Raw genomic sequence first — 15,597 nt, 5'->3', positions numbered from 1 at the left:
CACACTTTGATTACACCAACTTGTAACTATGCCTTCCATGCCTTTTATTTTCTCTTCATCACGATTTCGGCTAGGCAAATCGCATCAGCACCAACACCAGCACCAACAGAAACAGACATGCCGTTCCGTCCTCGCCTCGTCCCAGTCGTCTCATCTTGTCTCGCTCGCTGACCGCCAGACAACCCCTCATCATGGAACTTACCCCTCGCCCATCGCCCACCGCCGTCCGCAATGCTGGGTTCCAGGTTCCAGGTTCTAGCCCTTCCCGTCGCGTCTTCTACCGCCAAAAGTCACAATCCGCCCGAGGGTTTCTCCCCTTCTTGACACCAGTCGGTGGACTTTGCCCGCGATATGCAGCACAGTGGGTACGCACAAATCCACCCAACGAAGCCCCGAAGACGAGGGCCGCGATGGTGAGTGCTACTGTTGGTCACAAGCTCAGCCCTCGACTTCCAAGTTCCCACCGTCTAGGGCAGAAGAAGAGCACCGGCCCCATCGGATCGGTTCTCGAGCCACGTTCGGGCCACAGTGAAGCCATGCTGGATACAGAAGTTCACCCTCGTCTGTCCAGTGACAGGTGACGCTCCAATATGCAGCTGCAGGGGAGACCACCAACCATGGGAGCGTCGCATCCCACAGTCGACGAGCAGGACCCGTTAGGAGCGACCTCGGTGCCATTTATTGGCTCATGCCGCCAAGTGGCTACACCTCACGAGCAAAAAGATGCAAGGGAGGCCGCATCCAAGAGGGGCAGGAAAAGGCAAGGAAGAGGAGGCATTATTTGATTGCGCTGCATCTGGAACCCAACTTACAGACCCTAACGTCGTACTGGCGCGCACAGCACTGCGCGGAGCGGAACGACCAACTCCTGCCGTCGATGGTCATGACGGGAGTACAGTAATACCACCGCGAAGCCCTCCATGCCCTCCATGCCCTCCTTGCCCTCCTTGCCCTTCCTCCCCTCCGATTTCGTGTACACACTTCAGCCGTCATCAACGTTGCCTACTCCCTCCTTTCACATCTTGACTGTGCCGTCTCTCTACTTTGAAAACACTGCCTTTGTCCGTCGCGAATCACATCCCTGTGTAGGCCTACGCATACTTATTGACGAACAACCCTTCCGTCGCATCATGGTGCGATAGTCCCTCGCCATTTGACCCGCCACTTACACTCTTCTCTTACGTGCTTCGCTCTCCGCCATGGCCGAGAACGAAGCGCGCCAGTGGACGTTCGTCCTCATTCTGACCGCGCTCCTCCTTTCCCTCGTCGTACTCTCCCAGATCCTGACAACGTATATCACTGCCTATCGTGTCGCTCCCAACGAGATCACATCTTTTATCGATGCCGTCGACTTTTCGGTCGAGGAGAACGAGAGCTACGATCGCGATGTTGCTAAGGTTCAGCGCCTTGAAGATAAGCTCCGCTTAGGGCGACTTCTGCGCGAGATCCAAAAGGGCGGCGATGACCTGCGTGAAGAGATCAACTTGCTGCTTCTCTCCGAAGACACCACTTCTCTACGCCTGAGCGCCCGCCTTCTCTGGGCGAGCAAGCGCCGCGATCTCGAGGAGCGTGTGCGCCGGCTGGATCTCGTGAGGATGCGCTTCCTCGTAGTATACATGGGTGTGGTCGCGGATCGGGCAAACGTCACAGCAGAACGTCAAATGCCCGTCGCAACACCAACGACACCGCAAAGAGACCCGGAAAAGACACCTGTTTCCCCTTTCACGCCCTCAATGACCAACCTAAACGCCCACTTGACGCGCGCCTTAACGGAGGAGATTCGAGAGCGGCCGCCGCTGCGAAGGCTAACTACCCAAGCTATCGGTCATCGCGAGACTACGCAACCCGGGCACAAGCTGGGGTGGGCGGGTGTGGTTCAGGAACTGCAAAAGAGTCCCCGGATGCACAAGCGACGCTCCTCCATCGAAAGATCCATCGAACAAGAGTTGGCCAACTCCAAGCTGACGATTTGATACGGCGATGGATTCAGGAAGTGTTGCTTGCGGCAGACATGGGGAAGCGTCGAAACTCTATAGACGGCACCTACACTTACGCAAACTACGACGAAGAACGATTTACCGGCTTACGACTACAGGTTACATGGCACTAACGACGTATGAACACTTGCATATGCATATTGAACAGACGACACATTATCTGGTGGCACTCAGCTTGAGGCCTCGGAAAAGCATCTTGGGGGGGCATCATTGGCAGACCATCTGTCAGCTCTCCCACGCCCGCAGTGAAAACTGCGGGCACGAACTTTATGAAGAAAATGGAGGGGTCACAGGCGCAAGGCGGGCACGGAGGTTCACAGGAGTCTCATGGGAGGTTCATGGGAGGTTTAGGGAGAGGATTGGGGATGAGGAGAACTTTTACTCTTTTAAACCGTTTAGCAGGAGGATTTACACATCACTTCACTTAGATGAGATACCCCTTTTTCACAGCATTATTAGCCCCATGGCATATTTACACTACACTTGATCAGTTAGTCTTTTCATTTTCCCAATTCAGTACAAGATCCCCCGGCTTAAGCATACTATTTTGATTATGTCTTGTGTGTTCTTTGGCTTAGTGGGAAGGCAGAGCTACATCGCCAGGCCCAGTGCTGTTCCTCTCACCGACTGCTTGAATATTAGAATCGATTCGACTTGAAGACGTAGAGGGTCCCATCTTACCATCGAGAGCCACCAGGAATCTGCTCACACAGTTATAGCACGCGACCTGGATTCGTTTGTTAGCTTCTCTCCTTTCCCAGCCTCGGCCCCTTCTCATCCCCCCTTCGCCCGAGAAAAGAACTAACCGTCGTCGTAATCTCCACCACCTCCCTCTCGTTAAACAGCTCCTTGAGCTTGGCAAACGTCTCGTCCTTGACCCGAACGTTCCTCGTCATCTCGTCCGAGTAGACGAGCACGGCCCACTGCTTCTCGCTGAGGTACAGCGCGGGGCGGCTGGCCAGGTCGAGCGGGGCCTCGGTCTTGATGGCGTCCATGCCTTCCCGGGAGACGCCCGCGGCGACGGCGAGGGGCGCGTGGTGGCCCCACTCGTACCAGGCCTTGTTGACGACGGCGACGCGGGAGATTGCGAGCTCGCGGAGGTCGGCGGGGATGGTGGTCTGGGTGCGGACGGCGCCGAGGAAGGAGTTCCAGCCGTCGGCGACGGGGGGCGCGTGCAGAAGGGTCAGGTCTAGGGCCTGGAGGGGACGGGGCGCGCGGCGGGCTTGGATGCGGGAGACGATGGCGGCGTCTTCGGGGGTTGTGGTTTGGGGAGGGTTGGGGACGTAGGGGAGACGCATTTTGGATGGTTTTGGGGGGGTTGCAAAGGGGGAAGGGGTTCTTGGTGATGGTGTTGTGAGGGGTATGGTTGGCGTCTTTCTGGGTTTGAAAAGGTTGAGGAACCTTGAGAACGAGCTCATGTAAACCGATGTGGTTGGCGGTTTTGATCTGTGAAGTGATGATATCTTCAAGACAGAAAAGTGAGGTTTACGAAATGCCTTCTTTTATTTCATCCGAGGGGTTCACGCGGGGTTGCGTATAAGTCCCGTCTCCACATCCCGAAAATCGGGCGGGCCGAGCGAGCGTTCTTTCCCCCCTCTTGCCAAATTTCTGGGTCTTCCGGTTGAATGCTGTCCCGGCGCGATGCCGGTGTCGCTTGGGACACCCGACTGTAGCCTGCAAGTCTCTCAAGGAACGGTCGGGCGATTCGGCAGGGCACTCTTGGGTACGGATACTTCCTTAAAGTGTCGGTAACAGGCGGGAATCCTTTTTTTTTTCAGTGGAGAGCCGTCTCGTTTATTTCCCTGGGGGATTGGGGATGACTTGCATGGAAGAAATATGGAGTTGAGTCTCTGCAGAGTCAGGATAGAGAGGCATATTTTATCAATGTTGTTATGCCATCGAGAAGAGTCGAGCACTAGACACTATGAAAATGGTATTCATTGATCATTGTCAACCAAATTACCATGTCTACACTTGATTATAGGATTAGCTGGAGCGGGATAGATCTGGTGTTTCCCAAGACTTAGGTTGACAGTGACCTGTCCTACTTCTGTCCCTACGGATGCTTTCTTGCGAGCACTTGGTCTTCGTGAATGGAAGTACCCGGCTGTCTGGACCTCTGATTTTGAGTAGCTGGTGCGCTCTCAGCAACAATGCTACCTATGCCCTACTTGATCTGTTGCGCAACGTGCTGAACCTGCTCCTTCCCTCTCTGTGTTTCTGAGGATTGGCTTTCTTTGCTGCCGCCTGAGAGAAATTCCATGACGGACTTCGCAAAGAACTCCAGTTCAAGGTGCCGGCCCGGGCAGGAAGCTTTGACGTCAACTTGCCCTGCCAGTTGCACAGCAATTACCAACTTAACACTGACACCAATTGGTACATACCTTAGGTCGCCAAAGCTCCAACTCCTTCAGCACATTTCGCGCTAGCTCGCCACCTGAACAGTGAACAGGCCCAACTCACCTGCTCGGTACCCCCGCAAGCTTCTCCACGCTACCTTACTCCACCAACAATCGCGCCGCGACCCCCAGCAACTTGCAGCCAACTGACGTGACTGCCTAAGAACCTTAGGTGGGAAGAAAGTGAAAGCGCGAGGCGGGTCACGTGCAGAGCTCCTACCTCTCCCAATTTACGCGGTGGATTTTTCGGATCTCGCGTCGCCAGCGGCAACCTGGAACCTTTCGTTCTTCACCCCTTCTCTGCCAACAAATCCGTCACTCACTACGCAGCGACGATGGCGGAGATCAAGATCGACAACAAGGCCTTCCACGAGCGCACTTCGCGCCTCGCCAGCGCTTGGAAGAATGACTTGCGATCCAAGGATGGCAACATCTTCCACGGCGCCTCGTCCATCGTCGTGATGATGGGCAAGGTGGAGGAGGTCCCCGAGCTGCACAAGAACAACGCCATGCACGTTAGTCGCCTCCCTTCCAACCCGGGACGACACGGCAATTTCCATTGTGTTTGCCATCGTCACCATGCAGAGATCAAGAGCTGACTTTCTTTTTTTTTTGTGCGCAATTAGTTTTGGCTTCTTGGCTACGAATTCCCGACGACGATGATGCTGCTCACGACCGAGAAGATCTATATCCTCACGACTGCGAAGAAAGGTGAGGAGTTTTCGCCATCACTGCGCCGCACACACAGCGAGCGTCAGCTAACTCAATGACAGCGAAACATCTGGAACAGTTGAAGAACGGTCGATTCCCTCTCGAGGTTCTCGTTCGAGGCAAGGACGCCGCAGAGAACGAGAAGCTTTTCGTCAAGCTCGCTGAAGTCATCAAATCTTCGGGCGTAAGTCGTTGCTACGTGCGGCCAACATCGATCGTCACTAATCCAACCGTCTCGCAGAGCAAAGTTGGCACCATTGCCAAGGACACCTCCAAGGGTCCCTTCATCGAAGAGTGGAAGAAGGTTTTCGCCGATCAATGCAAAGACATCGAAGAGGTCGACGTTTCCCAAGCCCTTTCCCAGCATGCCTTCTCCGTGAAGGACGAAACCGAGCTCCGAGCCATGCGAACTGCTTCCAAGGCCTGCGTCGCCCTGATGACCCCCTTTTTCCTCGAAGAAATGTCGGACATTCTTGATAAGGAGAAGAAGGTCAAGCACAGCGCACTGGCAGACAAGGTCGACAAGAAGCTCGACGACAACAAGTTCTGGAAGACGGTTGAGCTTCCAAACAAGACCAAACTTCCTGCAGACCTGGACCCCGCACAGCTGGACTGGGTTTTGGGCCCTCTTGTGCAGAGTGGTGGGAAATACGACCTGAAGATGAACTCGGAGAGCAACGACGACATTTTGCACCCCGGTACTATTGTTGCTGCTATGGGCTTGCGCTACAAGTCGTATTGCTCGGCTATCGCGCGCACGTATCTCGTTGACCCCAACAAGTCGCAAGAGAGCAACTACAAGCTTCTTTTCAACATCCACAACATGATCCTCAAAGAGGTCCGCGATGGCGTCGTTATCAAGGAGGTCTACAACAAGGCCTTGAGCATGATCAAGGCCAAGAAACCTGACTTGGAGAAACACTTCTTGAAAAACGTTGGTTGGGGTGTCGGTTTGGAGAATAGAGACCCGACCTTGATTCTCAACGCCAAGAACTCCCGAGCCCTGAAGGATGGCATGACTCTTGTCATCACTACCGGCTTCAGCGATATCGAGAATCCTCAACCACAGGACAAGAGCAGCAAGATCTACTCCTTGGTCATCACCGACACGATCCGTGTGACATCGAGCGAGGCAGTCGTTTTCACCGGAGATACTCCCATTGACGCGGATTCAAATTCCTTCTTCTTCAAAGACGAGGAGGAGGCTCAGCCTACGCCCAAGAAGGAGAAGAAGGATTCTCGAGTTGGTGCTGTTGCTACTAAAAACATCACTTCTACGAGGTTGAGATCCGAGCGGACAACCACAGTCGATGACGATGCGGACAAGAGACGCCGAGAACATCAGAAGGACTTGGCGTCAAAGAAGCAAAAGGAAGGTCTGGCGCGCTTCTCCGAGTCTACTAGTGGGCAGAACGGCAAAGAGGTAAAGAAGTTCAAGCGCTTTGACTCATACAAGCGCGACAACCAGTTCCCTCCCAAGGTTCGCGAACTACAGATCGTGGTTGATGCGAGAAATGACACAGTGGTGCTTCCTGTCATGGGCCGCCCTGTGCCGTTCCACATCAACACGATCAAGAATGCCAGTAAGAGTGATGAGGGCGACTGGTCGTTCCTTAGAATCAACCTTCTCTCACCTGGTCAGGGAGTCGGTCGCAAAGATGACCAGCCTTTCGAGGATGCGTCAGCCCATTTCGTCAGAAGTCTGACGTTCAGGTCGACGGATGGCGACCGCTACCAAGAAATCGCCACCCAGATTTCCAATATGAAGCGGGATGTGAACAAGAAGGAACAGGAGAAGAAGGAGCTGGAGGATGTTGTCGAGCAGGACAAGCTCGTCGAAATAAGAAGTAAGCTAGCCCATTCCTTGATCGCCATGAGAAGCCTCCTAACGAACTCTGCTAGATCGCCGTCCCGCTGTGCTCGACAACGTCTTCATTCGCCCTGCCATGGAAGGAAAGCGAGTTCCTGGTAAGGTGGAGATCCACCAGAATGGTATTCGATACCAGTCGCCGCTGAGCACGCAGCAACGCGTCGACATTCTGTTCTCAAACGTTCGCCACCTATTCTTCCAGCCTTGCCAGCACGAATTGATCGTCATCATCCACATTCACCTGAAAGACCCCATCATGGTTGCCAACAAGAAGAAGACCAAGGATGTGCAGTTTTACCGCGAGGCGACTGATATCCAGTTCGATGAAACAGGCAACCGCAAGAGAAAATACCGTTACGGTGATGAGGACGAGTTCGAGCAGGAACAGGAGGAGCGTCGTCGCCGTGCCGAGCTTGACCGGCTGTTCCAAGGCTTTGCCCAGAAGATTGCTGAGGCTGGCAAGAACGAGAACATCGAAGTAGATGTCCCCATCAGGGACCTTGGCTTCCACGGTGTGCCTTTCCGAAGCAACGTCTTCATCCAGCCCACCACGGAATGTCTGATCCAGGTCGTCGAGCCGCCTTTCATGGTCATCACATTGGACGATATAGAAGTGGCTCACTTGGAACGTGTGCAGTTCGGTCTGAAGAACTTTGATCTGGTTTTCGTCTTCAAAGATTTCACGAGAGCACCTTACCACGTCAACACTATTCCAGTAGAGTTTCTCGACCACGTCAAGGAGTTCTTGGACTCTTCAGATATTGCATACTCTGAGGGTCCCCTCAACTTGAACTGGCCGACCATCATGAAGACGGTCACGGCTGACACCCACCAGTTCTTCATCGATGGTGGTTGGTCCTTCTTGCAGGCAGAGTCCGATGACGAGGGCGAGGAGTCTGAGCCTGAGAGTAACTTTGAGATCGAGTCTGACGAGCTTGACGAGGCTTCCGAATCGAGCGAGGAAGACTCCGATTTTGGTTCAAACGTCTCTGATGAGGAGGATGACGCCGAGATGAGCGATGAAGACGAGGGTGAGGACTGGGACGAGCTCGAGGCAAAGGCCAAGAAGCGCGATCGAGAGGACGCTCGTGGCGGTGGCGACGATGACGACCGCGGCCGCAAGAAGAGGAAGCACTGAGCATTTGGCTCGTGGAAGGGCACCATTTGATGAGAAATGGCGAATCGTAGGTACACACGGAAGCGTTTTCCATGCGTGCATTGTTTTTGGTATCAATTGTATTATCAAATTTGTTGTGTAGGCGTCTAGGGTGGAGAGAGTATGGAGAGGTCCTTGGTGAACGCGGGCCGCCTCTTGCGGCCTTCAGGGCGACGGAACAGATAGCTTTCTTATTAATCCATGATGATTCCCGGATGGATATGTTCGGTCCATTCCTACCTTGTGATTGCATCATGAAGTCCAGCGAGGGTATCCTTTAATTCTCTCTGATATCGCTTATTGACCTCGAGCAGCGACGCAGTGCAATAGATGAGCACGAATTTCCCAAATGAAACTGATTTAATCATGCATCGAAAGAATAATTTGATGGTCTACCTGACCCTTAAGCCTCGAACTCCAGATTCCCTCGGTAAGCTAAGGAACGTTTTTGGTTTCTGCTGGTTGCCTACCTCGCCCTCCCTTTTTGAGGGGGTCTGAAAAAAAAGCTCATCATGCAGGGTCGAAACCCCAAAAAGTTCATGAAAGGAGAAAGCAGAATAAACAATGCGCGTCCTTGACCAGCCGGTAAAGAATACCATAAACAAAAGTCCCCCTTCCTGATCCACTCCTCGGCAGCGGGAGATGCTTTGAAGGGCGGGGTTTCCCTTGTTCAGTCGAGGCCCCCGTTACTCGTACAATTTCATGTCATTCCGTACAAAAACGCCGCGATGCTAGCCTTCCAAATCAATGCTGCGTCAGCTTGCCCAGCCTCACAAATGCGACAGGGGGGAAACGATGCGTTGGCCCCCAGCTGACGACGATGCCGTCACACTGTATGCCAGTCTCGTCGATGTCACAGAAGGTTCGGTTGAGTCAGATGCTGCACGCGCACGAAGAGGGCGCAGCGACTCATCGCGGGCCTTCTAGGCTTCGCCGGGTCGTACTTCGCGACCTGAAGCCATTGCCGAGCTGGGACCGGCACCCGGCTTGGAGCCAGGGGCGTTGTTCCAGGAGAGGTAGGTGTGGTCACCAAGCTTTCTAGGTGGGTTATCAGTATCGAGGTTTTGAAGGGGCTTGGGACTGCAGCGTGGCTTGCTTACCTCGGCTTGATGAGATGGGTAACAGTGAAGATCACACCTAGAAGGATGCACATGCCGCCGACTACTATGTAGGCGATACCCAGGAAAGGGTTTCTGCCACCCATGATCGTTCGCGTGGTGATAACGATGGACTTGCTTCCCTTGTACTCAGTGGTTGGGAAATCTGTGTCTAGGTAAGTACTGAACAATGAGTCGGGTTGTTGAATAGATACTTACTATCGGTGATGTTGACCTCGTACGTCCCGGCCTTCATCGTCTCGTCGTCGTTGCGCTGGTAGAGCTTGCTGAAAGTTGGCAACCCAGCAGTCCTCATCCAAACCTGGAAGGCCTGCCACTCGGCGATGTTTGGCGGAGGGTGCTCAGTGGTGTAGTTGGGGTACCGGACTCTCCAGTTTGGCGGTGGCACGACATCAGCTGGGTCGTACTTGGTTTCCCCATAAAGATCAGCGTCGGACGCCCAGGCGATACCCGAGTTGTTCTTCATCGGGTATATCGAGTCCTCTTGGAGCATGCGGGGCGAAGTAAACGTATCGTTGAACATGGAGTTCGCAATCAGACCTGTTGCTATGTGAATATGTGATCTAATGAGCCAGTAGACTGCATAAAGACTCACCACAAGGATAGTACGGCTTCAGGGCATCCGAATCCCACTCCAGGGGCTCACAGGAAGAGCTGTTCACGTTGCTTGCGGACTCGGCATTTCCCTTGAGCTGCTTGTCGTAAAAGGAAGCGACATAACGTCTGTGGTTCTGGTAGAAATTCGTCAGGTGGTAATAGAACAGGACAGGTGGTCCCATATCCTCAGGAATTCTGAATTGAATTCTGCATTGCTTCGCCTCGTACGTAATCGGTCCGTCGGTGACATCAACGGTTGTCACAGCCCACTCGGCATTCTTCGTCTGGTCGTCGCTCTTAAACGCAGTGCTGATGTATTTCGAGTCCATTTCACCGAGAGTCGAGGTCGCTTCGGTGAGGCAGTTTGTGTAGTCGATGCGAATTTCCTTCACCTTTGAAGCGCGCGTTTTAGCAAGGGCTTTTTTGGTGTATTAAGACTATGCTTACCTTCGCGCTCGCGTAGAGCAAGAGTCCACCGATCGGAGCAAATATGATTCCGATCGTGAAGAAGAGAGGGAGGACAGTCTTGGGCGTCAAAATCGGCCTGTAGCAGTCAGCCACTGAGATTCCTTTGCGACTAGTCGTCTCCAAAGAGCTGTTGCTAAACTTACTGCCATGCCTTCAACCGTTGTTGTCTGAATGCCGTGTCTGTTCAAAAGCATGTGTCAGTAGCATGATCTTCATTTCATCGTTTCCCAGCGATTCCGCGATTGCCGAAGGGAGGTTGGCTTCCTTCCGGGGCTTCCACATACTCGCTGGGCGGCGGCTCTTCTTCTTGTCTTCCTTCTTTCCAGTGTCATGTTGCGATTCGATGGAGTCGGCGTGGTTGACGCCAGGTGATGGATCGGGCATCTTGGGCAATCGTGCACTCAGAAGGTATGTGCGCGATTGATGTTGGTGATGTTGGCGATCGGTTGCTGTCAAGGAAGTCCAAACCAGAATGCGCTTGCCCGGACAGACAGGAGAGCCGGAAGTCAGCGTAATTGTGGCTTGGCATTGGGTGCGTATATTGGGTCTAGCGTTGTGGCTGAGCAATCCACTTCCTCGTCAACACGGAGCACTGGCAGCCGCCGTTCAGTCGTTCATTGGGCCCCTACAGATAATGCACTGTACGCAGTACCCCTGTGCAGTCCTCTGTACATGCGCAGACGTGGGACAATGGACGCAGCCAGTCAGTCGGAGGGAACAATAGACATCAAAGATGCCTCGAACAAATATAAGTTTTTTGGTACCACAAGATATGATTGCTCTTTGTAGTTATTTGGTGAGCACCTGTCCAATTCAACTCCGAAAAGGTTTCTAAGAATGGAGCACTCGTAAAGAAAGATCCAAAGCCCCACTGTAGTGCTTCTCAGTGACATTCAGTAATTGCTTGTCTAACTTAGGCATACAGAGGCGCGAACTCGTACCTTGAGAAAGATAGTCAGAGTGGCACACGCACGTCAAGAGATAGTGCAAAGTACTTCTACTCTGAGTGAACCAAGAAACAATTTACGGGGCTTCACATTTAAACAAAATTTTGCTATAATTCAGCTGTTTGTTGTGCACCCACCAAAAAAAGCAAAATGTTCCGAAACCGAGAATCGAACTCGGGGCTATGCCTAACCTCTCATCTACAATGAGAGGGCATCATGTTGGCCACTACACCATATCGGATTACTGAATTTTTGCACAAGGTTAATGACCCATATTCCTACATTCATCTCCATTCTTCGCCCAGCCCCACATCTCGGACACTCGAGCGTCTCCTCCTCTTCCTGGCTTCAAATGACAATGCTGTTCGGGATTCTCTTCCGGTACGAAGGGCGATGTCGTCTTATTGGTGTGTCTTGAATTGTAGAAGATGAGTAGTCCCGATTCTTCCGCCGGCCCTAGCTAGAACTCTGTCATAGTACTTTTGTTACTTTTGGTCCCTGGCTGTCTGTCGTACGCTTGGTCTTCACTTTTCATCGTTGTCTCAGCTTACGGAATATGTTCATCATATGGCCGCCAGGTTGTTTTTGGTATAATTAGTTATGCATCATATTTCTCGCCCCTCGTATACCAGACGGTAGCTGATATAGAATGTAGTTGTAGAACGCTTACGTTGGAAGAGCACCTAATCCAATTGTAAGTATTAGCCATCAAGAGCTTTGAAGGGGAGTCTCGCCAAGGAACACTTACCACGGCCAAGGGACATGGACTTTGATGAAAGAGTTGCAAGTAACTGCTCACCAAACCATGAAAGATGCTTCAGCGTAGTTTCCAGTGTTTCTAGAACAAGTCACAGAACATCCCAAATTGACTCTGTCTTATATCACACCTAATAGGCCATCGCTTGAAATGATGATTTCGCAAACAAACATGGGCCGTCGTAAAGCATCAAGGATTCAGCTGTAGGCGAGACTTGGCTGTCCGAAAAAGATTCGACAATGCGGCCTGGTGAAAGCGGCAGGCTGAGGCGTCGTTTAGAAAGTGCATCCTGAGACCAAGCAGCTCCCACAACTTTGGCTGGGAAAGGGATCGTTCCCCCTTGCCCGTACCCCTAAAAGGGTTGTACCGGCTTTGATCAGCGGGCTATCGAATGAAGGAGCCACTGGCAGGAGAGGCTTGGTGAGGGGCAATTGCGGGCGGACGGGGTAGTCCCACTGAAAGCGCCCTGAAATTCCACGGGAGGCCGTCCCCATGATGACATGGCCGAAACCAGGGGATCCAAGATGCCTCAGTGGGAGAGTACGTACCGGCCTGGATATCATCTGAGGCAAGGAAGCAAGGAGGCAATGGAATGAAAGAAGGCAAGGTGTCCTGGGATGCCTGGCAAGCCTGGATTGATTTGCAAGTTGGGCCAGTCAGAGGTGTCGCTGAGAGCTGCACAGAATCGCAACCGAAGCGGCTTGGAAGGTGAAGCCCGGACACTTCGGGCTGCAGGGAAGGCAAGCGGCAGCCGGCCACAAGTTGATCTGTGCGCCTTCTAGAACTCTTCGACGGTCATGACTGGTCAACCGGGGCAGCAGGGCCCCTCAAAAGCTAGGACCTCACCGTCACCTTGTGGAAGGAGATGGGGACATTGAGGAGCAATGGAAGGAGGGAAGGAGGGGAGCACCTGCTTCTTTGCTGCTGTTGTTTGACTGGAAGCAGCGATGCGTCAAAGGCCCTCCGTGCCTCCTGCTTCTCAACCCCCCCACCTTCTTCCCCCCATCCCAGAGCAATCCACGTCCCTAAACCGAACCCAAAAAGCTTCCCTTCCCTTGGCCTTTTCCACTTCTGCCATTCTTCATTTCGTGCTCTCATCACGTCGCCTCCTTCCGCTTCCCTCGACCTGAACGAACAAACAAGCGAACGCTATCCTCGTGGCCAAACCTCGAAACCGGACGACAGCACGAGAGCAATCGGCCACTTGCTTCGCCCTTCGTCTGTCCTATTTCTTAGCTAGCGGCATTCACGATCTCGACCTTACCGTACCCTTGGTTGCTTCACCGCACGAAGTTGACCAGCGACCCTCCCTTCCTCCTTCTCCTTTCTCTCACGTATTGCTCTCGGGGATCTTCATCCGCGTCTGAGCTATCAACAAATCTCCTTCCCGGTCCTGCCAATTCTTCGCTCTAGTATACGGTTGACAGTATCCTCCTACCTCATTAGTCGGTGGCCAATATCACGAAAGCTAGCGAGCTCCCCGCCCAGATTATCATCACCCACTAGCTAGCTCCTCCCGCTGTGGTAAGTAATAGCTCCCGTTCATTTATTGCCACGCGCAGCCCCAGCCCAATTGTCAAGGCTAAGCCCATCAAACACCGACCTTCCCTTGCTTGTCGTCTCGCTTCAAAAGCTTCTGCTTTTCGCAACCTTGTTGTTATCGGCACCGGACTCTTGATCTCCAACTTGAGCGTTCCCTGGTATTCATCTTATCCCATCTCTCCTTCCGTTGTTTACGTGGTATCTATTCGAAATCTTGCCACCCCACTACGTCAGAGCTCGTCCAGCCTGTTGAACACGATCCGCCTCATTTCATGTCCTTGCCTGTACCCTACGCAGTCGTTGGCCAGCGGTGTCCAGCTTGATTGGTGCAGCCTGAACGCGGGGACGAAGCATTAGGTGCTTCTTTGCATCCTGCTCAACGACCCCACCAATTTCACAACATTCTTTTATTCACCATCCAGCCCGAAGTCCTCAGAGAACCTGGCAACCCTCCAACATTCCTCACACTACTGTCTGTACGTCGTGGGCCGAAGCTGATCTGAACGCAAATAGTTCGCATACGGCTCTCTACCAAACTACTCGCTGTCAACGTCCTTGAACGCTGCGCCGATCGAACACCTTCCAACAGGCGATTCGTGACGGTCTATAGTCTCGAAACGAAAACATCCATCCTTGTACAAGTAGCTATACTGCAACCATGTCCGGCATGTTCAAGAGTCCTTTTGGGGCAAACGCCAACCCTTTCGGAGGACCTACCGATGGACCTCCCGCAGGAGGCAATGCCATTCACCGTGTAATCGAAGAGGAAGAGAATGATAGTGTTACTTCTCCGACATCACCAAATTTCGGTATGAATGCTGGAATGACTTTCAACGGCCCATTCGGCGGTAATGCCGCAGACGACGCTGCGCCTTCTGCGCTGAGAAGCCCACCGAACCCCGAGAGTTACCCTGCCCAGTACAATTTTGGCCGTCGAACCTCGGTCTCTGCTGAGTCTCTCAAGCCTAGTGCCGACACATACGACAATTGGTCGCCCCCTTATCACGAGAAGACCAAGGAGCAGTTGGGCCGTTTGCAAACTGCCATTGAGGGCAATTTCTTGTTCTCCCACCTGGATGAGGAACAGAGCGGCCAAATTCTGGGTGCGCTGAATGAGAAACCCATTCCCGCCAAGGATATCAAAGTAAGTCCAGTCGATATGATGATGCTTTGGAGCTTCCTAACACTCCGCCACAGGTTATTAGCCAAGGTGACGCGGGCGACTTCTTCTACGTCGTAGAGAAGGGGTCTTTTGACGTATATGTCAACAGCAGCGGTACCTTGCAGCCTGGCCCCGAGGGCATGGGTCAGAAAGTCGGTACCATCCAGGCAGGGGGCTCATTTGGTGAACTGGCCTTGATGTATAACGCTCCCCGAGCTGCGACTGTCATCTCTGCCGAATCTGGATGCACCCTTTGGGCGCTCGATCGCCTGACGTTCCGCCGTATTCTCATGGAGTCGACATTCGCTCGGCGACGGATGTACGAGAGTTTCCTCGAAGAGGTGCCTTTGCTGCAAAGCCTCACGCCGTACGAGCGATCCAAGATTGCCGACGCGTTGGAGACTCAGAAGTACGCCCCTGGAGAGACCATCATCAAGGAGGGAGACCCAGGTCATGCGTTCTTCCTTCTGGAGAGCGGCGAGGCCGATGCCTACAAGGGCGGGGTCAAGGAATCTGTAAAGCATTACAGCAAGGGAGATTTCTTTGGTGAACTGGCGCTTTTGAACGACGCCCCTCGCGCCGCTAGCATTGTCGCGACGACGGATGTCAAGGTTGCGAGTCTCGGCAAGAACGCCTTCCAGAGACTTCTTGGTCCCGTTGAAGGCATCATGAGACGGACAAAGTACGAGGAGGTCAAGACTGGTGTTGAGGAGATGGATCCGCTCCAAGCGGCCTGAGAGGAACTTGAAGATGTTTGATTTTGCGTATGATCCAAGATTGGATGGCAGACATTGGGAAGGTTGAAGAGGGTGAATGTCAAGATTCACAACGGCGTTAGGCGGAACCCCCTACCTTCGCTTCCTAAGAGACACG

The 15,597-nt window shown here is 53.1% G+C and overlaps 6 protein-coding genes across 6 annotated transcripts; 4 read left to right on the top strand and 2 right to left on the bottom strand.

The window, feature by feature from the left end:
• Positions 1-191: 191 nt before the first annotated feature.
• CABS01_05866 (uncharacterized protein) lies at positions 192-581 on the top strand (the record flags this gene model as incomplete). The annotated part of the gene is made up of 1 exon (XM_060539234.1): positions 192-581. The coding sequence occupies one exon, from the start codon at positions 192-194 to the stop codon at positions 579-581; it is 390 nt and encodes a 129-aa protein (XP_060404629.1).
• A 618-nt stretch (positions 582-1,199) lies between these two features.
• On the top strand, positions 1,200-1,973 carry CABS01_05865 (uncharacterized protein; the record flags this gene model as incomplete). The annotated part of the gene is made up of 1 exon (XM_060539233.1): positions 1,200-1,973. One exon carries the CDS (start codon positions 1,200-1,202, stop codon positions 1,971-1,973), a length of 774 nt encoding a protein of 257 aa, XP_060404628.1.
• Positions 1,974-2,571: 598 nt separating this feature from the next.
• CABS01_05864 (carboxymuconolactone decarboxylase) lies at positions 2,572-3,295 on the bottom strand (the record flags this gene model as incomplete). Its single annotated transcript, XM_060539232.1, has 3 exons — positions 2,572-2,624; positions 2,679-2,724; positions 2,804-3,295. The coding sequence occupies 3 exons, from the start codon at positions 3,293-3,295 to the stop codon at positions 2,572-2,574; spliced, it is 591 nt and encodes a 196-aa protein (XP_060404627.1).
• A 1,274-nt stretch (positions 3,296-4,569) lies between these two features.
• On the top strand, positions 4,570-8,115 carry CABS01_05863 (FACT complex subunit SPT16; the record flags this gene model as incomplete). The annotated part of the gene is made up of 5 exons (XM_060539231.1): positions 4,570-4,911; positions 5,023-5,107; positions 5,170-5,291; positions 5,349-6,954; positions 7,010-8,115. Coding segments are annotated over 5 exons (3,261 nt in total), but the record flags the coding sequence as incomplete, so codon positions are not given.
• Positions 8,116-9,056: 941 nt separating this feature from the next.
• Positions 9,057-10,700, bottom strand: CABS01_05862 (LEM3 family/CDC50 family protein; the record flags this gene model as incomplete). The annotated part of the gene is made up of 7 exons (XM_060539230.1): positions 9,057-9,171; positions 9,234-9,396; positions 9,450-9,791; positions 9,847-10,240; positions 10,296-10,392; positions 10,460-10,496; positions 10,601-10,700. The coding sequence occupies 7 exons, from the start codon at positions 10,698-10,700 to the stop codon at positions 9,057-9,059; spliced, it is 1,248 nt and encodes a 415-aa protein (XP_060404625.1).
• Positions 10,701-14,220: 3,520 nt separating this feature from the next.
• Positions 14,221-15,461, top strand: CABS01_05861 (cAMP-dependent protein kinase regulatory subunit; the record flags this gene model as incomplete). The annotated part of the gene is made up of 2 exons (XM_060539229.1): positions 14,221-14,706; positions 14,760-15,461. 2 exons carry the CDS (start codon positions 14,221-14,223, stop codon positions 15,459-15,461), a joined length of 1,188 nt encoding a protein of 395 aa, XP_060404624.1.
• Positions 15,462-15,597: the final 136 nt, after the last annotated feature.

The sequence above is a fragment of the Colletotrichum abscissum genome (assembly GCF_030869225.1).
Source record: "Colletotrichum abscissum strain IMI 504890 chromosome Unknown Scaffold_12.1, whole genome shotgun sequence".
NCBI classification, from domain to species: domain Eukaryota; kingdom Fungi; phylum Ascomycota; class Sordariomycetes; order Glomerellales; family Glomerellaceae; genus Colletotrichum; species Colletotrichum abscissum.
The sequence above is the reverse complement of the archived record's forward strand: the minus strand, read 5'-3'. Positions and strand labels throughout refer to the sequence as shown.